At 33.6% G+C, this 27693-nt stretch overlaps 1 protein-coding gene and 1 non-coding gene across 3 annotated transcripts; one reads left to right on the forward strand and one right to left on the reverse strand.

The window, feature by feature from the left end:
* Positions 1-417: 417 nt before the first annotated feature.
* On the reverse strand, positions 418-26552 carry LOC127861921 (profilin-1-like). 2 transcript variants are annotated; one of them, XM_052400655.1, is made up of 2 exons: positions 26448-26552; positions 418-1334 (listed from the first exon to the last, which is right to left on the reverse strand). In XM_052400655.1, exons 1-2 carry the CDS (start codon positions 26463-26465, stop codon positions 939-941), a joined length of 414 nt encoding a protein of 137 aa, XP_052256615.1. In that variant the 5' UTR covers positions 26466-26552; the 3' UTR covers positions 418-938. The 2 variants fall into 2 exon arrangements, with proteins under 2 accessions (XP_052256615.1, XP_052256614.1); XM_052400654.1 differs by lacking the exon at positions 26448-26552 and adding an exon at positions 24816-24894.
* On the forward strand, positions 7342-7413 carry Trnaw-cca (transfer RNA tryptophan (anticodon CCA)). The gene has a single exon. It is a non-coding gene; the product is annotated as a tRNA-Trp (tRNA).
* Positions 26553-27693: the final 1141 nt, after the last annotated feature.

Genomic DNA, 27693 nt, shown 5'->3' on the forward strand with positions numbered 1-27693 from the left:
AGGACGACACTTTACGCACATGCATTAAACCCCCTTTTCACAGAGCTTGGCTCATATGTTTAATCCTATTAAAATGATGTAAGCACTACATGAATTGATTTTTCCGCGACCAAACTAAAATCCATCAGACATTTGTTTAATATAAAGATTGATATGTAATGTTACCTTTATAAACATGAGAAAAACGCGTTTAGCAAAAATTAAATCAGTACTTCTTAAACCTATTTTATTGTTGACAATATAACACCGTTATCGGCGTAGATATGCCCTTTTAATCATCTTCGTCGTCAATTTGCATTTTCCTGATCAATAATAATTAGCAATATGTCAAGGCACATGGTGGAGGTTTTCACGATTTAGTATACAATTTTCCGTATGAAATATTGTATATGTTTGCCCTAAAAATCTATATACATGTAATTTCAAAACTTTTAATTCAGCAATATGTGGTACTATATGTTTACCCATATAACAATTTCATATGTAAACCGTTCAAACATAAAATAATTGACCCAGATTTTTATGTTCAGCAATGAAAAAACATGTTTGTTTGTTTTTTCAAATGGATATTTCAAATGGGATGTACTGTTATACAAATATTGTAAACGGGTTAAGTACACCAAAATAATTGAACAATTGTATATGTTGCTCAGACGCTACTTTTCGTTAAAAGCTTCAATCTGTAAACTTTGTCCTTATTTGTCGTCTGGATAAAACGTAACAGACAACAGAGTTTTGAACCAATAACAAATTGCGTATACATTAAAAGTATTTACAATATCATACCCATCTCCTTTACACGATATCCACAAGTTCTTAACAAGTTCTTCAGAACGTGGAGCAACCACGTTGCTTATCTCTGGAAGTAATATACTTTTAGCTTTATATAATGCTACCGTGCTATCACTGTGTACTCGCTGTAACCATGCTCACAAAGTTCATATACCATGTTCCTTGAGATACTCCCCCAGTTTTGTGACGACGCTGTAGCAGCCTCCCGGATGTGCTTCGCCCTCGTGCGTCCCAATCACCAGACACTTGCAACACCGGAAGATGACACATCCGTTTCCCTCTGCGCTCTCCCTGCCCACTATCAGACTACTTTCAGAGCGCGTGCACGTGTACTTCCGGCCACCAAGATGCACACCGTCTTTCCAGAGTCTCGAGGGATCCATGAAGCCTACCACTAGCGACCTAACTTCGTCGCTCGTGACGTCAAATCCGGCTGACGACGCCCACTTCCGAGAGTCTGAGATTCCGTAGATGGCGCTTCGGGATACGTGGCCGCTGTCGCTGAGTACAGTGCCGATGTACTCGTTCCACGAGGACGGCATCTTCAAAGAAGCAATACGAGACTGCATATTTTTTTTATTTTTTTTTTGTTACTAGAAACAAGGTGTATGTGGTCCGAGTTATGAGCTGACAATTACGTTAAGTAGATACTGTTAACGTTAATGATGTTTCGTCTGATATTGACGTATTGTCGCGATACATAGAGTTCTCATAGTTCCTCGTATAATCCGCTTTTCGTTTAAATTCTGAAGAAAATGGCGCATTAAACACGTAAAAATCAATTTGTTTCACTTCGTTCAAATGAAAACACCGAATAAACGTTTTTTTGCGAATATAATCCAGTAAAGATCAAAGAACACTTTATAAAAGGATACACATTGTAAACTCTGCACACTTTCATTATATCCTGTTTATTAACTCAACCACATGCATTTATAGCCATGGTTTACATAACAAATAAGTTTGTATAAAGTTATTACTCATGCATAGGCGACCAGCGTCTTGCAGAGTCGTTTTAACGCCGTCTTGAATGCGTAACTATTAACGTGTATCTATTACCTCCGCACGAAAACGTTATCAATAAATCCGTAATTAACCAATTAACAATACTGATTGTCCTCTTGCCATAACTATTCTACATGTATTCGTGTGTTGAATCGACACTTTGGAACTTGAGAACTAATTGCATATACTTAGCTCTATTTAGTATCGTTGTCTATAAATATACGTGCAAACCAATTTTCCCCGTTTCTTTTCTTTCGGTGTTTAATATGTTTTATAAAATAAAGTCGATATTGAATTTACCACTTCACTTATTGAACCCGATGTATAAAGTCCTTTATCTGATCTATTCACTTTTCCATCCCCGAACCAAACACGGGTCCGAGGCTTAGCATGGATTTACGGCCAAAAGGAATGACACAAGTTCAACCAACACTCATCAATATATAAATATACGAAACGTTATAAACACGGTCAGATAAATCAAATTGTCTATTATGCACATGTTGACTTTCATGTGAACAACGAAATATCGCTTTTCATTGTTTGTAGTTAGCAAATAATCGCGATCTCATTAAACCTATCCCTGTTGATACGGAATCGCGCTTTAATGTAATACGATAAACTATAGGTAGCTATGATGTATAACAAATACAACTTCTAACTGCAATACATATGCATTTAAAGCCACTTAGCTTATGTATTTTGAACTGTTAATGGTCTATAAATTATTTGCAATCTTTCACTCCACGTCTGCTCATGAATTCGTGCGCACTAAGATAGCTTGCGTTAGTGTCGTTGTTTTGAAGTTCTAAAGGGATTTCATAATACAATTTCATTTGAATTTACCAGAAATCGTTATTATCGGTTGTAATAAGGCTATAGGCATACTGAGACCCAATGCAATCCATAGGCTAGAACCAGTATCAAATGTCGTGTGAGGGACATTACAACTATAGAACAGTATGAGCTTCCCTTAGAGTTTTATTTGGTAAAAGTCGGACTATATTTTTCAGAGAACCCTTTATTAATTTTATTGTTGTTGTTCTTGTTTTTTCTAATATACGGTAATATTTTTACGTGTACGAAAATGAAGTGAAAATTAAGCGGGTTGTCACTTTAAACTTTTCACGTTTTGGTCAATTGATAAAAAAATAATGTTCCAGATTCGCAAATTTTCGTTGATATTTGTTAGGAAACAGTAATACTGAGCATTGATTTTATGCTTTCCGGTGGTTTATAAAGAAATATCAGTAAACAAATATATATTTTCACTCGAGGTTGCACCACTCGTAAAAATATTATATCATATGAGCTCTCGTGAAATAAAATCGATATTCCATCGAATCAAACAAATATCCTCTGTTTACCATGCTCCTTAAATATCCGTTATATGCATCTTTTGACGCTTTAAAAATCTGGAAATTATGAAGCGTTGCAACACAAAACGATTGAATAATCTGGAGTGTTCTGTTGTTGTCGTTATATTTTGTGAAACTACAAGGACTGCATATTTGCGTCGCTCTGGAGAGCGGCGACTAGTATGTAATGCATTTTTTTCGCTTATGGGAGGAGAAGTTATTTTACGGATCAATGTATATATTTTTGTTTTAAGAATATCTTGCATAGTGGTGATTTTTTGTGTAAATTCGTGTAAATAAGTACTGCATTTGTGCCTATTACATTTATTACAACATTTATGGCCAATAATGCAAAGCTAATTGTTTTGATTAATAACTGATCCACAACTGATCACAGGGGAAAACTCACAGGGGCTGGGCAAATACGCGAAACTTTCTGGTTTTGTATAAAAACAAAAATTAATCAAAATATATTTATTTTGTGGTTTTTCTAATTTGTTTATTTACTGGAGAATCAATGTAGTACGATATTTGACGACCTATCGCGCAAGCAAGTTTATTGGAAGGCGTAGTGGTACGAAAACGTACAATGTCTTAGTTTATTAATATACATATAATAACGATTGTTATACACAACTTCACCAAATAGCAGTACATAAATGATGTCAGCCGGAATAGCTCAGTTGGGAGAGCGTTAGACTGAAGTTGTTTACGCAACAATCATCTAAAGGCACCCGGTTCAATCCCGGGTTCCGTCACGAACGGAACAGTTCGGCGGCTGACAGTTTTTATCGGTCAGGTTAATAAATATAATAAAGCTTTATTTTATGTAGACATTTTAAAATCAATTTTACTACAATTGGACATTTTTATTAAAATTAATGGATGCCGCGTGGTGACAACGTTAATTAAAATTTCTTACATCACCTAAATATCTTATAAAAAATTACACGTGTTTTTATATAAACAAATAAATGCAAACAACACATCTATTATCCATGTTTTTTTATGGTTGTCTATCATAGGCCCTAAGTACTATCCCTACCACATATAGAGCGCGAAGCGCGACACGTATTATTGATTGTAACAATGAGTTGCGATAAAGGAAGCAGCCGCTTATCAAAGAGGAGCTGTGTCCCAGCAACCCGTTACCCTAGAGTCAAGCACTCCTCGTAGTTTTATTTAAGAACCACATATAGAGCGCGAAGCGCGACACGTATTACTATCCAGGTGGTATGGGCCCTAAATAAATGCAAACAACACATCTATTATCCATGTTTTTTTATGGTTGTCTATCATAGGCCCTAAGTACTATCCCTACCACATATAGAGCGCGAAGCGCGACACGTATTATTGATTGTAACAATGAGTTGCGATAAAGGAAGCAGCCGCTTATCAAAGAGGAGCTGTGTCCCAGCAACCCGTTACCCTAGAGTCAAGCACTCCTCGTAGTTTTATTTAAGAACCACATATAGAGCGCGAAGCGCGACACGTATTACTATCCAGGTGGTATGGGCCCTTTAGCATTATCCGACCATTACGTCCATAGTTATCTTCCTTAGAATTTGAGAAATTTTAAAATCGTTGTTCGAAGTTCAAAATTTTCATCCGATTGTTCCCAAACTTGCTTAGGTTTTTTTTATCAATGAGGACCCAACTCAAACTCTATATGAGCAATATTGGACCATAAGTCCAGAATTATGTCTCTTTGAATTTAAAAATAAAAGTGAAAAACTGCTTGGTTAGGTGATTATGTCAACATTTTTCATCAGATTTTTTCCAAACTTACAGTGTCTTCATATCAATGAGCATTTTTACCTCATTTAAAATGAGAAACATCGGGACAATAAGTCAAAAAAAAAATCTATTTAATTTGACAAAATAAACAGTTTCCACTTGTTTAAAAGATTTCACAACTTTCGTCTGAATCTTTCCAAACTTGTTAAGTGTTTTATATCAGTACTACTCGAACCCTATTGAAAATGATGAATATCGAAGAAATACATCTATTATGATCTTTACTGAATTTCAAAGTATTGTGAAATGCAGCTTCTTCATGCAATTTACAGTTTTCATTCATTTTTTTTCAAACTTTTACAGTGTTTTCATATCAATGAGTACTCAACTTCTATCGTAAATGAGCAACGTAAGAATAAGTTCAGAATCATCTCCCCTTGAAGTTGAGAAAAATATGAAATTACGCTTACAAGATAAAACAGATTTTTTAAAACCTACACAGTTCTGTTCCATTAATGAAAACTGCACCCGGATGCCAGTAAAAAAGGAAACCAATGTAAATAAAATGAACTATGAAAAATTTTGGGGTTACAACACAAAATCATAGATAATGGTTATTTGGGGTTATAACACAACATCATAAATAATGGTTATTTGGGGGTTATAACACAAAATCATAGACAATGGTTATACCAGTGTCTTTTTCTATTTTGTTTATTTAAATAATCGGCCAATATATTAATATTAACAGTAGAAAAAAAATCGTTCCATATAACTTCATTGAGTGCCTTTTACACTGAAATTCCCGACGCCCTTTGATGCTTTGCATCAATACTTATCTTGTTTAAAGTATAAAATGCACAAATAATTGTATGAGCACGGATGGCCGAGCGGTCTAAGCGGTAGATTTTACCCCAGAGGGCAGTGGTTCTAGCTCCACTTGAGGGTTACATTTTTTTCTTTCTATAATTTAATTCTTGATATTTACTGGAGCTTTTAAGATCCAATGTTTACATTTATCAATATAAAGCATTTAATAACAAACTCCAATATCTTCCAAAATCTGTGAAAAGGTCCCTTTCAAGGGACTTACGTATTTTTGAAACGCTGTGTCAATAAATTATTTGATATATTAACTTTTGGTGAATCAACTACGAAGAGCGTTTTAGTAACTACATTTTTTTTTAAGAAAAAAAATCAAGAAAAAAAAACAACCCTGATAAATTGTCTCCCTAAAGCTTTAAAGTCCTTCTAAAGCGTCTGGAGATTTAGAGTGAACACTTTGTATAACAACTCAAATAATGTACACACATTTAATACGATCAATAATCCACAACGGGTGCTAATTACTTAAAATGTAACTTGTATATTTCGAAAACGGAACGATAATGAACAATATACAATCCATTGATAGGTTTGTTTGCATTTGTTTCGTTTCCTGTAGAAAGAACGGTTAAGGTTGTCCATAACATGGAAAAAGAATCCAAGATAACCCTACTTTTCCAGAGAGTATGATAATGCAAGTACGTCTAACAAGTATGTCTATTTAAAGCATTATACTACTACTTCTTCTACTTAAAATCACATAAACTACAGCAACATAAACACTTACAATAACTATAAATCTTCTACATAACTGCTAGTATTACTACTTCTTTTAATACTACTACTATTAATTATGTAACTACTACTTCTGCTTCTATTTCTTTTATTACTACTCATTAAACAGTACTACTACTACTACTACTACTACTACTACTACTACTACTACTACTACTACTACTACTACTACTACTACTACTACTACTACTACTCTTTCTACTACCACTACTACTACTACTACTACTACTACTACTACTACTACTACTACTACTACTACTACTACTACCACTACTACTACTACTACTACTACTACTACTACTATACTTCTACTACTACTACTACTACTACTACTACTACTACTACTACTACTACTACTACTACTACTACTACTACTACTACTACTACTACTACTACCACTACTACTACCTCTACTACTACTACTACTACTACTACTACTACTACTACTACTACTACTACTACTACTACTACTACTACTACTACCGCCACCGCCGCCGCCGCCACCACCACCACCAACCACCACCAACAACCACCAACCACCAACCTCCACCACCACCACCACTACTACTACTTTCTCTCAATTATTGTGTAAATCATAATGATGTCGATGGTGTTGTTGGTGTTGAATTCGGCAATTATAATGGTGATGAAATTAAAGCAAATAAAAAGAAGACGCGAACTATACTAGAAGAATAATCAAACATTATCGTTAACGTTGAATAAATCTGACAAACCCATGATCGACCTTAAATAGGTTTAACAGCTGTTAAACCAACATGTCACCAGCTTTACTAGTTCAAATCCCAATATTCGGCGCATTATCGTCGCCGACTCTGTGGCGCAACGGTAGCGCGTCTGACTCCAGATCAGAAGGTTGCGTGTTCGAATCACGTCAGGGTCATACTTTTTACTATTTGTTTTTGTGTGTATATGTCGAAGTTATTGTGTCTTTTTTTCACTGCTTATACAAGCGTTATTTTGTAAAGCTCCCAGCTCTTATTTTTTACCAATAATAATTTATGCAGCGAAAAAACTAAAGCGTTTAGCCAAAATGTTGATTTTAGGCAGAAAAAATGTACTTTGGTGTATTTCTGAAAGGCAGAGACAACATAAGTTTTAAACAAGGAGTAATGCTCTCAAAGACAATACAATATACTGGTATAACAAAAGGCAATCGTAAATTAGTTCATGACAGGCAAGGCTCATTTACAAAATAAAAAAAATACTTGATGAGTAAATTACCGGTACTATCTCATGTTAATGTGTAACTATCACGTGTTAACCCATTTATGCCTAGTGGACTCTCCCACCCTTCTAAATTGGATCAATTTATTTCCAAAATTAGGGATGTCTTGTATATTTATATCTATATTAAGAATATTTCTTACAGAAATTCCTTTAAGCAAACAGCGCAGAACCTTTTGTACGCCGCATCATGCGGGGTCTCATCTGGGTCTACGCTGTTTGCCAATGCTTTTTTGTAGACGCTATGCGTAAATGGGTTAAAATAAATAGTAATTATTTACACGCCATCTTCATCCTTAATTGAGCTTCGTTCTGGAAAAAACAGGACTTAATGCATGTGCGTGCAGTCTCGTCCTAGATTATCATGTGCAGTCCGCACTGTCTAATCAGGGACAACACTTTCCACATTTACTTATTAAACAAAAACGCACATTAAAAGCGGAAATCACAGGAATTTAGCCGAGTTTTCCCAAAAAGTCTCATTTATAGACTTTATTTTTGCTGACCAGTGTTTGTTGTTTTTGTTTCGCGATTCTGTTTTCCAACGGTAGCGCGTTTAACACGGCGGTGTTGATGATGATCGATGATGTAAATGAAGCAAAGTAAAGAAAACCAGAAAGAAAGAAAGAAAGAAAGAAAGAAAGAAAGAAAAAAAATATAACAACAGCAAATATGGTCGAATCGAATAACCATTTACTATTCTGAGATACATATTAAAACAAATAATAACAAATTCGCGCGTCTGCCTCCCGATCAGGAAGTGACGTTCTCGAAACACGTTTACAAGAATTACCTGTGACTCCAAACTCAAAACCGCACCATGACGTGTAACGATCGCCATTATACAGAATTTTTTTTACAGTTATATACACGTATCCAGAGCTGACATTGATGAACTATATTTAACACGAAAAACAAACGAGTCGCATGTAACAACTGTTCTATACTGATTCTTCTCCAGCTTCAACGTGGCAGGGTATTACATTTCTGTCACTTAAATTGATACCTAATTCTATTATGAAGCTTTAATGGCATGAATACTTCAGTCTTTGATCAATAATTGAGATAAAAGAGCTCAATTTGCTTCATATTATCGAGCAGTTACCGCATAATCGTGGTACCAAAAGGTACGCCGTACCGTTTCAAAAGGAGCGGTAAACAAAACAGGTTAACATATATATGCCAACAGGTGTGTGTGTTTCGAAGTTTGTGATTTCCATCCGCGCCTGGTGCTGCATTATCTGAGGACCCAGAGTGCGTCCCAGCACTCCTACCGAATTAATAAATAGACTCACGAATGTTTGCGCGAGGTTTGAAATATATGTATATTTTCTTGTGTTTTTTCTTTACTGAAAGATATTCTTTTTGAGGGAGGCCGTATTACTCGTAGGACAGTCCACCTGTATGTTATGGTGACCACCAGGCGAGTTCACAGACACACGTTTGCGTCTGCATTATTTTCGCCTATAGAAATAAATGTATGCCTGTCGGCAAATATAGTAATTGTTTTTTTTACTAAACAAGAACGATGAGTCCACTTTCTACATTTATCCCATTTTCACCGCGACATTGACGGTATAACACGTTGTGGAATAAACTTGCTTGTATTCAACACTGTGGAATATACCTGTCGCGTGCACGGACTACTTTTTAAATGACGTCATGCGATATGCGCTAAAATTTGGTCGATATTGTTTGGTTCATTGATCGAATTATAAGGTCACCCATTAGAAGAAAATGTGCATATTTTGCAGAAATATATATATATAACATATTCACCAAAAGAAATGTTGAAATAAAATATAAAATTACACGATTTTTGTTTTGTTATTTTTTTATTTATATTTACTTTACCGCTGAATGATTTTTCATAAGAAACACAGTCGACAAAACTTAAGCTTCAAAATTTTACGACCTTCAACCTTTAAATCTAGTCATATGACATAATTTTTCGCCATCCGTATAATGAATCAGCTGATTGATGGCGTCATTAAATGACAAACTTATTGCGTCATTTTCCCCATTTTTTTGACGATTTATTATAAACGCGACTTACTTCACATGTTTTCTACATGTCGAGGGGTGAACGGAAGACTGTTGTAACTCAGATTATATTAAGAAGGAGATACTGCAGTTTTCCGTTCAGCCCTCGATGTACTGTATGTCGACATATCTGAATTGTCAATTGATCACATTTTCCTTATTTCGTGTAATGTGCATTGTTTATAACCAAAGCATATACTTTTGACATTTAACTTAAATATTCAGAATGTACAACAAGCCATACACATATCGCACAGTTCATGAATAATCTGCTATGTTTGCTTTCCTATTTAATTCACGTTAGGCATAGAGCTGTGTAAAGTATAAGATGGTAAAAATAGCACCACACTGGAATTTGGAACGTCCCATTTTGTACACGGGTATTTTCTACTCATTTATTTGTTGTGTACTGGAATGTTTTCCATTCTTTGTGTATTTATATATTAAATTATTTTCTCGTACAATAAGGGCATTTACCATAGATATATAAAACATTGTGCAAGTTTAAACATAATTATGTTTGTATGCAGAAATCTGCAAATGCAACCGAGTTTACCAACGGCTATTATTAGATAAACTGCTCCGGTTCATTTGAACAGCAGTAATGTAGAGTACATGACGTAGCGTGTGACGAAGAAGAAAGTTTATCGCGTTCATAAACTCATTTGAATAAAGTGATAGGTGATAGAATGGCATAAGGGTCTTTATCCCATCATCAGACGTGCATTGTCGAAATAAACCACTGTGGAATAAATTTACCTTTATTTCAGCAGTGCTGAAATATAGCTGTCACGCGCGGCGAAGAATGTTCATATTACTCGGAATCAACTATAAAGTAATCATTTTTAGTAAAATCGAATCAGATTTAACAAAACAAACAATTTGATACCAAGATGTAATATAGTTTTTACACATAATGCAACTCAAAAAGCAAATAAACATTATTTACAAATATTAAGTGCGCGTACTCGTGACGTCATTATTAATACGTCATACGACAAAATGCATGTTGTTTCACGCTAAAGATGCAGTTGTTTAGTGTCTTTTTTTCATTATTTCTTAAAAATCGGGGACGTAGAGGTATGATAAACGAAAAACAGGTTGGTTACTGATCTTTTTGTAATGTATTAGGCTCGACACGATTAAAATAATGAAACAATGTTTGCTTAAAATATCTTTGGGATTTTCCGTCTAGTTCGATTTTCCTATTCTATGTTTAAAGAAATAATTTACGACTAAGAAAATTGATGGGATAAATCGAATACAAGGTCGGTGCCGAATAAAGCAAAGTTTATCTTGCTCGGCACGAAAATCTGAACCACTCGCCAAGGCTCGTGGTTCAGATTTTCTAAGCCTCGCAAAATAAACTTTGCTTTATTCGGCACCGACCTAGTATTCTCTATTTATTTAACTATGCTAAAATAATTATTAAAGACCCTAGATGCAATATCGTCAATTATTGAGTTAAATGGATTATTAGATGGATTTTAAAGGATTATTAAAGGTAAGATACTAGTTCTTACGTGTTTTGATTTTTGTTTGTACTTTTGTCGTTCCCTGTTCTTGGGGAAATGATTTTAACATGGGCGCCATTGATGCATCGGATCACACACGGCATACCCATAACATTATATAAAAACACGTTATGCGCGTCCTTAAATTCGTCGTCCGAAGTCGGAAAACGTATTGCCCTGTATTTTGTCAAATAAAGTGTCAGTCGCTGCAATTGTCTGTTTACTCGTCAAAATTGTCAAGGTCTTCCATAGCTAAAGAAACTTCAGCGTACAGTTTATTTAGTATTGACAGACCTGTACAAAGTCGCGCCAGTCAAAAATCATAAAAAGCGACATTTAAAGTTATGGTAGCCAGAACTAGGTCGTCGATGGTGTACATGTATGTTGACATCGACAGCATTTTGTCAGGAGCAATCGCCGCCATATTGGATTTTGATCATTTTTTTCGAAAATAAAATTAATTATAGTAAAGTAAAATCTTCTTTTCGCGGTCGTAATGTGTTAAAATTCGCATACTGCGTAAAATTGAATGTAGGCATATGGTGATATTTTTACTTGTTTTACAGTTTGTGTGTGAATTTTTTAAAGACTATTTTGCGTACCAGAACAAATACATGTATATCACAACGCATGGTTACATTTGTCAGATTTTAAGCGCTTTTATGACTGAATTAAAATTATTGTTAAGGTTATTAGATCTATTTATGTTAAATGTCACGTTGAAAAAATCAAATGGGATAAATAGAATACTAGGATTAGCGTTGAATACAGAGAAGTTTATGTTGCTCGGCTCGAACACCGAAAGCGCTCGCCAAGGCTCGCGCTTCCGGCGTTCTAAGCCTCGCAACATAAACTTCTCTGTATTCAACGCTAACCTAGTATTCTCTATGTATCATATAACCCAAAATTATCCCCATGTTAAAATACATAAGCTGCGCATATTGTTAAAGTAGCACCCACTGACTGAAAATGATCATGTTATAATAAATAGCCGCGACTAATGTTAAATTTACATCTTATGATGGAAAATGAACATCATATGAGTCGTGTTCTGAGAAAACTGGGCATAATTCATGCGCGTAAAGTGTCGTCCCAGATTAGCCTTTGCAATCCGCACACGCTAATCAGCGACGACACTTTCCGCTTTAATGGTATTTTTCGTTTAAAGGAAGTCCCTTTTTACCGAAAATCTAGTTTAAGCGGAAAGTGTCGTCCCTCATTAGCCTGTGCGGACTTCACAGGCTAATCTGGGACGACACTTTACGCACGTGCATTAAGTCCAGTTTCCTCAGAACGCGGCTCATATAGTGATCAATAAACATAATATGTTATCGAGCTAAAGTGCCAATATAGCATAACATAATGGAAAATAAACCTCAATTTACGGTTTGTTATCAACACGTAAACGTTTTTTTATCTGACGGTCGTGATGGTGTTCCATACGTATGAATGAATCTATGATGCCAGGCTTAATCGAATCTGTACGTCTGTTTGCAATTATGCATGTAATAACAAATTGTGATTATGGGCGTATTTAAGTATTTGTATGTATACCTTCTTAGCTTTGACACAAGTGGTACGCCATAGAAGGGCATTGATTGGCGTTTGACAACATGTTCCCAATTAAAGTGACCTTGTGTAAGATTTTCTGCGATTCACAATACCGTAAATACTCTAAGTTTTTGGACACTTCAAAATCAATGCTTTCGTGTCCGAAAATTTAGATATAAAAACTATTCAAACAGTACATGTGTCCGAAATTTTAGAGACAAAATATAAAGGGTTCCTAAAATTTAGAGACACTCTAAAAATATTGCATTGAAGATCGGATACGAGTATGCAATCAATATGGCGTCAATTGTATGGTGTCCGAAAACATAGACTGTCCGAAAACTTATAGTAATAACGGAAAACTGTTTATAAATTGAAAGCGGTTTATTATCTTACTATTATGCTTCTCTCGTTTAGAAAACATTTTTGAAATATTTCATTAAAAACAAAACAAAACGTACATACATAAATTCAACCAAGGCTACTAACAAGGCTTCTGAAAATACTATTTCATTTTATGTCCGAAATTTAGTCACAGTGATTTGGTTAATGGATCGTCGTGTTGGCTATATTTAAGGTAAAAAACATGGAAACTTAAGATGTTTGCCACAACTCTTTCGAGTCTTAACTGTCTAAGCCATCACAGTGATTTCCCTTAGTTTCCTTTGGTTGACCTAAACAGTTGTACAAACAAGTTCCCGATAAGTTTCACCTACTTTTGAATCTATGTGCGCTAATGATTGCTTTATAGTATACCACCTGCTTGTTAAAAATAATGTTGAGTTTCGACAACGAAACGTTTAAGTTTTGTTGGGATATGTATTTTATGGAACGTGTCGACATAGGTGATTGGACATATCGTTTTACCTAAATTAAAATAAGTATTTATATTATAACATTACCTGTTCTAGAGTTCCCATTTATTCGATGTACTTGTAATAATACGTATTTTCACTCGATATATCCAACGCTTTATACGAATCGGAACGCATACTGACACATTCCGTTTCTAATATGAATAAATGCGTTTAAAATATATAACAATATTCCTCTCATTTGTCAATCATTATCATTGACTGTTGCCCAGATAAGCACACATTTTGCAAAAAGAATCAAAGCGTTTCGAATATCGTTCAAACGATAAGATTACTTTAACAGCATTAATAATCGACTGTTAAATCTACTTTCAAGCGATCATAAAGCGCCTAGTATTGAACCGACGATCAGATAATTTGAATGCAGGGTACATATAAGTTATTTAAAACTCATTCATTTGTGATCGCCCCGCCCGCCCGTCCGTTGACTAACTCTGCTATTAAAGTGTATTATTTATGTTTATATCTAATTAATAATATTTTTTTATGTCGTCGTGGACTTTATTGTAACTGTCAATAGGTATGATACGGTTTTAAGCCATTAATTAATTTTTATTTTTGTTCAATTATTCACATTTATTAATTTAATAGTCGATTATACCAAAAGGAAGATATGATAAATATAGGAAGGATGAAGGAATACATACATGAATCACAGAATAAATGACATTGCTCATCACTTTGTTTCTGGTTCCGTTCGTTACAATTATGCAATTCATTTATGTCGCTTAGCTCGTGAAAAACGTAACATTTGACATTCCAAAAATAGCAAAAGTATGACCCTGACGTGACTCGAACACGCAACCTTCTGATCTGGAGTCAGACGCGCTACCGCCACAGAGTCGATGGAACCTGATACAATACTACATATCAACAATGATATTTGCCATGTACGATAAGAGTGTAAATGGGATTAGACAACGCAACACTTTTATATCAAATGCCATTTAATAGGGGAAATCGACGATAAAAAGTGTAAAATATTGTAAAAAAATACAACAAAAGCAACAGACATAAACAATACGCACGCTTTAGGTTGATCTAGTGGTATAAAGTGAGTTTTTTTCACAGGAGTAAATCCCACTAGATGATGGAGTAGAGAAACTATATTTGGGTATTTTTTGTATTTTCGTCTTCAAGCTTTCGTCTGTAAATCGTTATTACTGTACATCTTACATCGTTATATGCCACATGTGTAGCATTGTGTCGTAGTTATATCTTAGCTTGTGGTTAAATTATTCGCATAAGTCGTAGCAGCACTTCTCGGTAACACTTTATATAATTGATTGTTTTAATAATTGTCTGTATTTAGAAGGAAATCCTTCGATAGACATTTCCAATATGCAACTATGATATTGATGAAGGCATTTCGTATAAACTACATAATAACGGGGTTGTTATTCAGTTAATAAGACAAATATTTCCAGTAAGCTTGTGTATTATGTATAATCAGTGAATAGCCTCGCGATACTGAGGCGCAACGGTGTTCAAATTAGATATCTTGTCTTACTTTAGATAAGACGTTTATGTGTTCCGATCTCATGAATCATGCGACGATGTAATTAACGGTCTTTAAAACACAAACACACGACAAGTCACAAACTAAAGGAAAGTGAAGGAATTAATAACATTCGACAAGGGTATTAGCTAGCATACATACTATTGATTTAGTCTCACACGATATATTAGGATATATTTTACGTAACGTGTACTGTAAAACATAAAAATAAAGTATTTTATACTGCATATCTCTTCCATTATCTGTTCTGCTTTGCCAATATAGTAATGTACGTCTAATACACTAAGAATGTTAACTTATGAGTCTCTCATATTTCTATTATAAAGGGTTTCATGATTGTTTAATTAAATGTATATGTACAAATTATGTATCATGAAGAGTGAAATTGAAATAAACTATTAAACTATTAAAAACATATCTATAAACTATGTGAAATGAAAGAATGTTTTCCGCAGGCGATGGGTGCCATTCTTTTTCCCCGACTAGGACCCGTCTATGTATATTTAGTAACTTATAAAACAAATCAGCATATGATTCGTTTTTGATCGTGTTTTATGCTCGTCTGTATGGCCAGAAAGTTGTATAGGGATGCGATGGTCAATTTATTGTGAACAACATGTGGCTTTCGATCTGACGAATAAACCATTAAACATTAAATGTATTCAGTAACAGACGCGTCAATTACACACGTCAGTTTTGAGTATTATTTTATGCTGAATCGGTCTTAAATATGCATTTAGGTAAAATAATCACCAAGGCGGTGTTCTTCACGGCGCTCAAAAATATGTACAACGAATAAGTTCGAGAGGTTACGGTATATAAACATCTAAAATAAAAAAAAACACAACACACTTTGAACAAAGTATTAAAAAAAATATCACTTTAAGCAACAAATATATTTCAATATTGTATCACTGTTTCCTAAAGTTCATCATGCTTCAAATGTGTTTTTTTTTAATTTAATACTGTTTTATCTGGAGCAGCGTGATATCTGACGAATATATTTGACATAAAACGCAGCTCACACCTTCTTCGCCAAATAGATAAACCACTTTGGTTTTCCTTCCAATGAAAGAATTTTAATATTTTAATTATGACATGTTGAGGTCAAAATACCAGTTACTATTAACACAGAAAAAACTATGTTCTACCATGGCTACGACGTGGGACGCCTGCGTGATACTTCGTTTGCCACCAACGTTTATATGGAATTTACAAGTGTACCTAAATTAGTTGCAATGTTAATTGTGCATTGGGACCGTCAACCGCAATTGAAGAAAAAAGACAAGTTTAAAAATACCGTATTTTTTGTACTATTATTAATGTATATTGATTAAAATATCACGACTGGTATATTACATTACTTGAAAAAAAGTTGTTAAGTTTTTATATTTTCAGTATATTCGGTAATACAATAAATTTTACTGGGTACAGGAACCAGATAGCTACCAGTTAACTATAAATAACGCTAGTAGATTTATCATCATCGTCACGTTGTAAATCCAGGAATGCGAATTGTGGATGCGTAGTGAACTGTATACATTATATATATATAATGACCAACCTACTTGCGTTATTTATAGCGTGTATATCGTTATGTCACCTATCGAAAGTACATCGCAAAATTGTATTACCGATTATACTGAAAATATTAACTTTTTTCAAGTAATGTTATATACCAGTCTTGATATTTTAATCAATATAAACTAATAATTGTAAAAAATGCGGTATTTTAGAACTTTTCTTTCTTCGTCAATCGCGGACCGCCGGTTGACGGTCCCTTTAAGTATTTTCTTTTAGAACACTGTATCAAATTGTTGCAAAGTTGCCATCAATATTATTTATCTTATTTTAGCAGGGAAACAATTTGAATTATTAAACGAACATAACGCAGATATACAACTTAATATACAGCAAGTAATAGAGCAAACCCCACTTACAGTTATGTCTTTAATATCCGCTGCATACATAATTACATATGTGCGTGAAATATGATATAAACTCATCTGATCCAAATGCGTCTTAAGCGTCATATAGACCTTATTGCGGCTTCGATTTATAATCTGTTTATGAAAAATGATTGATTTTAAGGTAATATTGCTGTTAAATAATGGATAATTCCTTTATATTCTCTTCCCGAAATCAGACACAATCGAAAGACCAATTCTGAGCCCGGTGCAAGCTGGTCGAACAATATTGTCAATTGGGTAATGCGAGAATAAACAAAATTGTTTTTATCTGTATCCTACACAATCATACAAGAAAGCGACACAAATAATTTCAGATTCGAAAGTTTTACTAAGCATGTCTAATTTAAAGAAACACGTGTTTAATTTTTTGTTAAATTCGTTGATTATCGAATCATTATTAGTATTTATATCGTTGAAAACAGACAGACCAAATCAATAAATGTAACCAATACAAACAAATGAGTACAAACATACATGTTCATTGAAAAACGAAATCAACACTTACGATAATGTCTTTAATATTCACCGTAGCCATTACGAATTTTGGCTCATAATTGCACGCACAGCCTTGCAGTCCATGGCCATTCAAAACTCACCACGCAAATAAATTCAAACCGTAATTACAATAACATGTGAAATAAACGTTGCCACTTCCAATATGTAATAACAACGCCTTAATCATGCGCGATTTAATATTCTCACCATTCACTGGTGCAAAAGAGCAGTTTTATCCTTTTTGATATTAACTACGGAAGAGATCATAAAATCGCTACTGTTCAAACAATAATTTAGCAGCAGGTAATTTTATAAAATATTTAATCTTCGTCTTATTTTGTCGAATCCTTCAAATTAAAATGTTGTATTCAAAACGGCTTAGGCTGCATATAAACATGAAAGCGGTTATTAAATATTAAGTACAGACACTTTCAAACATCCTCTTTTATGCAAACCGATCCGTTGAAAAGCAACACATTGTTTAGGCTTCGATTTTGTAAGCTTGTTATTTAAATTATTTACAATGTCAACGGAACTATTCCGTTGAATAAAGGTTAACTATTATATTATCTACCATTAAATCAAACACAATCAGCAAACTGTGCGTCCGACGCCATTGGGTCGAACAATAATGTAAATATGTTCATGTGGGAATAAAAACAATCCCATAGTTCTCGATCGTTATCACAAAAAAACACGCTGAGAACAAAATAAATATGTATGTGTTGGGTTATTTTGTTTAAACAATTAAAACATAGGTAACAAATACCGCAAATTATGACCCCAAATTTGAATCAAATTGAAATATTTGCTAAATTCCTATACAAAACGCACATTCCCATACAACTATTGAAACATAGTGGCATACAAGACCACGACAAAAAACATACTGCAAGCCCTGTGTGACCCTGACGTGATTCGAACCCGCAAACTTCTGATCTGGACTTAGACTCACAGAGTCGCCCCGTTCAAAATGATCGTTTATAAGACGTTGATTCAATTGCACGTACACTAATCCGAAACGCCCCAAAAAGCGATGACGAATACCTTTTTAACGTACGTATATGAGACCATTTAGAAACAATGCTGGCAACTCTTGCGACTAAATAACATTTTGCTTACAAAGTCACAAAATCGGTATCAGTGAATATTGTATGCAGATGTTCTTTTCACAATTAAATTATATACATATATAGGTCGATGATTTTAGGTGAGCGTATCTGAAGCTTCATAGCGCGTTTAATCTTCGCTCCACACGAACATAAATGTATTCTCATTTACTTTTAACGATAGTATTCGAATTTTAAGCAAAAATTCATATGAATTTAATTTTTTTTGACGGCCGGATTACAGACAGACGCTTGTCTCCTTTAAAAAAGTTATTTATGTTGATTCTTCGGATAATTCAATACATTAATAGATTAATTCAGGACTTTTGACAGCGACCTACGATATGCAAGCATGTAATTCATAGCGATAAGTTTAACGGTTATTGGTACATTATCTATATATAAGAAAATTATATCTTTATATATTTATGCTTTATAAGTATATATTTGAATTATGTATTTATATATTGTGATTATGCATATATATAATGGTTACAGGCATTAATGCACAGTCAGATTGACATAATATCACAAGTGTTAGTATAATAAGACAGTCAAGGCCTTCCATAACTTCGTATAAGTTATTCTGCTATTCACCATATAACTGTTTATAAATTGAAAGCGGTTTATTATCTTCTTACAACGCTTCTCTCGTTTAGAATATATTTTTGAAATATTTCATTTGAAACAAAACAAAACATACATAAATAAAATCAACCAAGGCTACTGAAAAGTCTTCTGAAAATGCTATTTCATTTTATGTCCGAAATGTAGTCACAGTGATTTGGTTTATCGTCATGGTAGCTATATTTAAGGGTAAAACATGGAAACTTAAGATGTTTGCCACAACTCTTTCCAGTCTAAACTGTCTAAGCCATCACAGTGCTTTCCCTTAGTTTCCTTTGGTTGACCTTAACAGTTGCACAAACAAGTTCCTGATAAGTTTCACATACTTTTGAATCTATGTGCGCTTATGATTACTTTATAGTATACCACCTGCTTGTTAAAAATAATGTTGAAGTTTGACAACGAAACGTTTAACTTTTGTTATTATATGTATTTTATTGAACGTGTCTACATAGGTGAATTGACAAATCGTTTTACTTGCATTAAAATAAGTATTAATAATACTATTATATTACCTGTTTTTGAGTTTCCATTTGTTCGATGTTCTTGTAATTACATGTATTTCCACTCAATATCCAACGCTTTATACGAATCGGAACGGATACTGGCACATACCGTTTCTAATAGTAATGTATTCGTTAAAATATAAAACAATATTCCTCTCCGAACAAGCACATATGAATGTGCACGATTTTAAACGAAACGAATGTAAATTGAATATATTATTGTTTGTTATCTCGTTCTTAAAGTAATTACTAAATGTGTGTTTATATTTTTGCGAATCTAAGATCAATTCATTTTCGCAAGCTGATTTCAATAAAAAATACGGAATCGTTTATAGCCACAATAATATGCACTTCTTACCGAGGTTTAGATTTCATTTCTATATGCAAAATATATCATAGGCATTTCTGAATTAAAAACATATTCCAGGCCATGTACGTACATAATTTAAAATCTAGTTTGAGTGTCTTACTCAGACCCCGGTCCTTTTCCAAAAAAAGTAGTTTTGCACACGTGTAACCTTTAAATATTTTACTCATATAAAGTGGACTATCATACGCTATATATGATTAAAATATTAATGTCATCGTGTAAATGGTTCAATATTGTATAGTTAATCATCATGCGGCGTCTCATCTGGGTCTCCGCTGTTTGCCAAGGCCTTTTTTTAGACGCTAGGAATAAATGGGTAAAAGTGTTTTATTTATGTTTTTATCTAATTAATAATAATTCTTTATTTTTTGTTCCGCCGTGGACTTTATTGTCACCGTCAATAGGTATGATACGGTTTTAGGGCATCATTTTATTTGTATTTTTGTTCAATTATTTACATTTATTTATTTGATAGTCAATTATAGCAGGAGGTAAATATGATAAATTTAGATAAATATAGGAAGGATGAAGGAATACATACATGAATTACAGAATAAATGACATTGCTCATCACTATATGTTTCTGGTTCCGATCGTTAAAATTATGCAATTCATTATGTCGCTTAGCTCGTGAAAAACGTAACATTCCAAAAATAGCAAAAGTATGACCCTGACGTGACTCGAACACGCAACCTTCTGATCTGGAGTCATACGCGCTACCGTTGCGTCACAGAGTCGATGGATCTTTCCTGATACTTAGAGGATAATACAAGGCTGAGCAGGGCCGGGCAATGATTACCGGCCCGCGGGAAGCATAACGGCCGAGGGATTATTTATAATGACCCCGCAATGGTTGATAATGGCATGAAACATTGTACAAATGTGTTACTTTATATAGTACGGTATGTATTATAATACTACATATCAACAATTATATGTGGCATGTACGATAAGCGTGTTAATGGGATAAAACAACGCCTCACTTTTATATAGAATTCCCTTTAATGTTGGTTATCGACTATCAAAAGGTGTACTGGTCATGTACGTAATTCCGGCCTGTACGTAAAAAATCGGCCACCTGTGTAAAATCATTTTCATGATCTTGACGCACATATTTTGTTTTTATTTAGAAAAATCAACATGAAAACCATCCCCACTCGCAATATTTTGCAAATGTAAGAACCATATCACCGTAAACTTTTGTGTTAAAATGTCACAAATATAGCAGGAAATATTTGGCTCATGGGGAAAGTGATGACATCATATGTTGCAACAATTATAATCATATAAGAAACAAATATATTTGATAAAATTATTTTTATTTTATCTAATAAACTTTAATCCAAGTTTTACCAATTTATTGTACAAAAACTTATATTCAAAACATACAAATTAGAAGCTAAATATAAATTTTTAATATATGAATTACCTCCCTTTATAAGAATATTGCTAGATTACATGTTTAAATATTATATATAAGCGTTTACTAATAATCAACACTGAAGTCAACTTTTCAAACAAAATGTGTTTACTTTTTTAGCTATGTTTGAAAAAATTTATTAAACACATTAAAAACAAATATTTTTTAATGAAATAGCAGTTTCCCCATTGTTTATATTTATTAAAATAGGTAGGGGGAGTAAATGGTGTAATAATTTCGCATTTATTTTAAATTTCAAGTCAAAAATATTAATAGTATAAACATTGATTAATACTCTGAAATTGAGGACATTTGTCAAAAGATATTGCTTTGTAATTTTATCTGCAGATCAAACCGAAAAGTGGCCGATTTTTTAGGTACATTTAACCTACGAAAATGGATAGTTTACATGTCATCATTTTCTGTTCATTAAGTAACATTCACCGATCTAATTCTATTTAAATTTTCATGCTAGGTGAGTTTTGAACCCAGGATTATATATGTGAAGTTTAGTTTCAACCAGTTGCCTAACACTAAAGATTTTTCTTAAATAGTCCCAAAAGTGGCCGGAATTACGTACATGACCAGTAAAATATTGTCAAAAATACAACAAAAACAAACGACATCATCCATACGCACGCACAGGGTCGCACACTATGATTAATGGTCGATTTAGCGTTATAAAGTGAGTTTTTTCATAGGAGTGAATCCCACTGCAGGCTGGAATAGAGAAACTATATTTGGGTATTGTTTGTATCTTGTTTTCCAGCTTTCGTCAATAAATCGTTGTAACTATAACTTACATTTGCATCTTAATATGCCACGCAGGAAATTCACTGGTGTTTGGCATGTGTAACATAGTGTAGAAGTAATATCTTAGCATGTGGTTTAATTATGCGCAGACGTCTTATACTAGTAGCACTTCTCGGTAACACTATATATTATGGATTGTTTTAATTACTGTCTGTATTTAGAAGGAAATCCTTCGATTGACATTTCCAATATGCAATGATGTGCTGATGGAGGCATTTAATTATACTCTACAGAATAACTTGGTTGCTATTCAGTTTATAAGACACATATTTCCAGTCGGCTTAATTATTATGTATTATCAGTTCATTACCACTGATCGAGGCGCAACGTGGTAAATATTAAATCCCTGGTCCGACTTCAGATTTGTGTTCCAATCTCATCAATGTTATCTTTAGCATAACATTTTTTTTTCAGAGATAACACTACGATGCTGCTGTGATTATCCGCCCACTTTTAAAATGAACCATGCGTCGACGAAGTTATGGTCTTTAAAACACAAACACATGACAAGTCAGAAAGGACAGTGGAAAAATTAATAACATTCGACAAGGTATTATCTAGCATACATACTATTGATTTAGTCTCACACAATATATAAGTATATAATTGATGTAACGTGTACTGTTATACATAAAAGTATTCTAGGTGAAATGAATAAATGTTTACCGCAGGCGATGGATACCCTCCTATTTCCGCGACTAGACCCGTTATGCTAGGACTAGTTTATGTATCTTAAGTAACTTAAAAAACAGCACATTATTCGTTTTTGTTCGTTTTTATACTCATATTTGTATTTCCAAAAGTTTTATAAAAATCCGTCAATTTAATGTGAACAACGTGTGGCGTTTGATTTGATGAATAAATCATTAAACAGTTTTATAAAAAAATGAAGTAAAATCGACGCGTGAATTAAACACGTCAGTTTTGAATATTAATTTTATGATGAATCGGTCTTAAATATTCATTTTAATAAAATAATCATTCATCCAATTACGTTTTTTTTTCATTTTCACATACTGCTGTATCTGAAACAGCGCGATGTATGACGAATATGTTTGACATAAAACGCAGTTCACACCTTCTTAACAAATAGATACACCACTTTTCCTTCCCATGAAAGTATTTTAATATTTTAATAATGACAAGTGGAGGTCACAAGACCAGTTACTATTAACACAGAACATACTACTATGACTTCGATGTGTCCCGTCCCCCGTGATAGTTTCGTTGGCCACCAACGTTTATATGACATTTAAAATAGTACGTGAATTCGTTGCAGTGTATATTGTGCATATTTGTTAAGTATTTTTCTTTTAGAACATTGTATCAAATTGTTACAAAATTGTCATCAGTATTATTTATCTTATTTTATAAGGAGTACAATATAAATGATTCAACGATTAAAACGCATATATACAACTGAGTATACAACATTATATAGAACAAAACACACTTACAATTATGTTCTTAATTAATATCCGCTGTAGCCATTCCGATTATCGATATGCACTTCACATAATACTTACACATTAAACACGCTTGATTTAATAATCCTACAATTCACTGGTGCAGGAACTATTCAATCCTATTTACTTACTACTTAGGAGATAGTAAACCACTTCTGTTCAGAAAAATAATTGAGCAACCGGTAATTTGAGTGTACAAACTATTTAATATTTTTCTCATTTTGATGAATCCTTCAAATTTAGTCTAATCTTGAACACAAAGCTTCAGATCGCTCATACTAATTTCGTTTTATGCCTATAAAGAAAGACAGCATTCATTCTGTATTCAAAGCTTTCGTACTTTTTTGTTGGTTATTCCTATGAATGGATACATAATGGTGCGTGATATATGATATAAATTCATCTAATCCAAACGAGTCTTAAGCGTCATATATATATATATATATATATATATATATATATATATATATATATATATATATATATATATATATATATATATATATATATATATAAATATTGTTAATAGTGTTATGGGAGAATAAACAAAATCGCGTTCTTTTTTATCTGTATCCTACACACTAATAATTCAGATTCGAAAGGTTTTCTACGCATATCTTATTTAAATAAACAAATGTTTTATTTTTTTGTTAAATTCGTTGATTATCAAATCATAAGTACTATTCATGTCGTTGAAAACAGACAGACGAAATCAATTAATATGACAAATACAAACAAATGAGTATAAAACATACATTGAAAAACAAATGAAACACTTACGGTACTTTCTTTAATATTCCCCGTAGCCATTACGATTTTTATCTCATAATTGCATGCACAGCCTTGCAGTCCATGGCCATTCAAAACCCACCTCGCAAATCAATTCAAGCCGTAATTACAATAACATGTGAAATAAACGTAGCCACTTTCAATACGTAATACCAACGCCTTAATCATGCGTGATTTAATATTCTTAACAATTCACTGCTGCAAGATCAGTTTAATCCTTTTTGATAACTACGGAGGAGATCATAAAATCGCTACTGTTCAAACAATAATGCAGCAGAAGGTAATTTTATAAAATATTTAATTTTTGTCTTATTTTGTCAAATCTTTCAAATTAAAATGTTGTATTCAAACACGGCTTAAGCTGCATATAAACATGAAAGCGGTTATTAAATATTAAGTACAGACACTTTCAAACATCCTCTTTTATGCAAAACGATCCGTTGAAAAGCTACACATTGTTTAGGCTTCGATTTTGTAAGCTTGTTATTTAAATTATTTATCATGTCACCGGAACTATTCCGTTGAATAAAGATTGATGCTATTATATTATCTACCATTACATCAAACACAATAAGCAAACTGTGCGTCCGACGCCTTTTGGTCGAACAATAATGTCAATATGTTCATATGGAAATTAAAAAAATAATCCCATAGTTCTCGATCGTTATTACAAAAACCACGCGGAGAACATTATAAATATGAGTCGCCTTCTGAGAAACCTGGACATAATGCTTGTGCGTAAAGTGTCGTCCTAGATTAGTCTGCGCAGTCCGCACAGACTAATCGGGGACGACACTTTTCGCTTTTATGACATTTTTCGTTATAATGAAGTCTCTTCTTAGCAAAAATCCAATTTATGCGGAAAGTATCGTCCATGATTAGCCTGTGCGGACTGCACAGGCTAATCTGGATCGACACTTTACGCACATGTCTTATGCCCAGTTTTCTCAGAGCACGACTCGCATGTATGTGTTGGGTTATTTTTTAAAGACTTCAAACACATGTAACATAACCGCAAATTATGACCCCAGATTCGAATCAAAGACCACGAAGAAAAACACACTGCAAGCCTTATGTGACCCTGACGTGATTTGAACACGCAGACTTCTGATCTGGACCCATCCCCACATAGTCGTCCCATTCAAAGGGATCGTATATGAGACGTTTATTCAAATGTACGTACAATAATTCAATACGCACCGCCCCCCCCCCCCCCCCCCCCCCCAAAAAAAAAGCGACGACGAATATCATTTTTACGTACTTATATGAGACCCTTCAGAAACTGCTGGTAACTCTTGCGACTAAATAACATTTTGGTTACAAAAGCGGTATCCCTGAATATTATATGCTGATGTGCTTTTCAGAATTAAATTATATACATAATTTATATAGAGGTCGATGATTTTAGGTGAGCGTACCTGAAGCTTCTTAGCGAAGCAAGCTGGTCGGACAATATTGTCGATATGCTCATGCAAGGATGACCACATTCACTTAGTTCCTTATTGTTACACGTGTCACACAAAAAATATTTAAAAAACACGTACAATGTACATTTGAATTTTTTCAATGACGATCTAAAAAAAGATATTGTAAAATAAATCCACAAAGTATTAAGGTTCTTACCTCAAGTTTGGCATCCATTCTGTATCTTGTAAGATTCAAAACGAAATCAAACACACGCGTGAACAAAATTCTCAGTTCTCACACATTAATACAAGTCAACTTTTCTTTGAAATTGATGACGTTATGAAAATGACGTTTTACATATGACGTCGTAGGTGTCATTAAGGCAGGTTTTCTCATGGCGCGAGTCATTATATAAACATAGCTGTTTAATAAAGATTTTACAAACATCCTCTTTAAGTTATATTGAAGAAAAGGCATATTCGGAGTCTAAATTATCATCATGAACACAAGTTCGTAAAATATGTATAAATATACATATGTAAAACGAGTCAAAAGACTTCATCTTGAATTGCTAGATTGACACAAACACACAATGTAGTCAACATTTTTTTAACGCTCTCCATATTCCATTACACATGGGCACATGCATTTATACTATAACAAGAATAAGTGTTAAACAACATCGTATGAGAAACTAAGTCTTGTATATTTCAATATAAATCTTTTTTTTTAACAATATTATCTTTTTCAAGAAAAAACATGAATTGAACAAACATGGAATTAAGATAATTTATGTTTTGCCTTTATCAGGTGATAGCAGACGAGCCTGATATGATGTATGAAAAGGCAAGGCTTTGTGCCTTGTTTGAGTGTAAATTATGTATAAAAGTGGCATTTCATATGTCATTTGACCGAGGCTTTCAAGGGCTTACACACGAGCTGGACAGAATGTAAACACACCGTTATAAAAATAATAACTTTATTTTTGCATATATCTCAAGTTATTTAAATGCATTTGCAAACATCTTTAGTGCATAAAAGAAGTTTTTCTTGCAGTTTGTGCCTATATCTTAATATATAAGAATATATTCTTGAATACGTCTGGAATCGGTGGCAAAATTTCACGTTGCGTTAAGCAAAACCGTATACATGAATGCAGTAAAAATAGAATTTTCGAACAAGAACACATGCTTGTTAAATAAAGTAATGCCGATGTTATTCACATTTCCATAAGCAGCATAAAAATCTGGCGTTTATGCTCCTTTTGAAATTCTTAAGAACAAGATGTGTTTGTGAAACACTATGTCCCCCCATATTTTTGACCTTTGATCCTCAATATTGCAAAAGTTATGGCAAATGTTAAAGTTTGACGCAAACCAACAAACACACCAACAAACCAGCACACAGACAGGGCAAAAACAATATGTCCCCCAGTTTAGACTGGAGGACATAAAAATGGTTT

The sequence above is a fragment of the Dreissena polymorpha genome, chromosome 16 (assembly GCF_020536995.1).
Source record: "Dreissena polymorpha isolate Duluth1 chromosome 16, UMN_Dpol_1.0, whole genome shotgun sequence".
NCBI lineage: Eukaryota > Metazoa > Mollusca > Bivalvia > Myida > Dreissenidae > Dreissena > Dreissena polymorpha.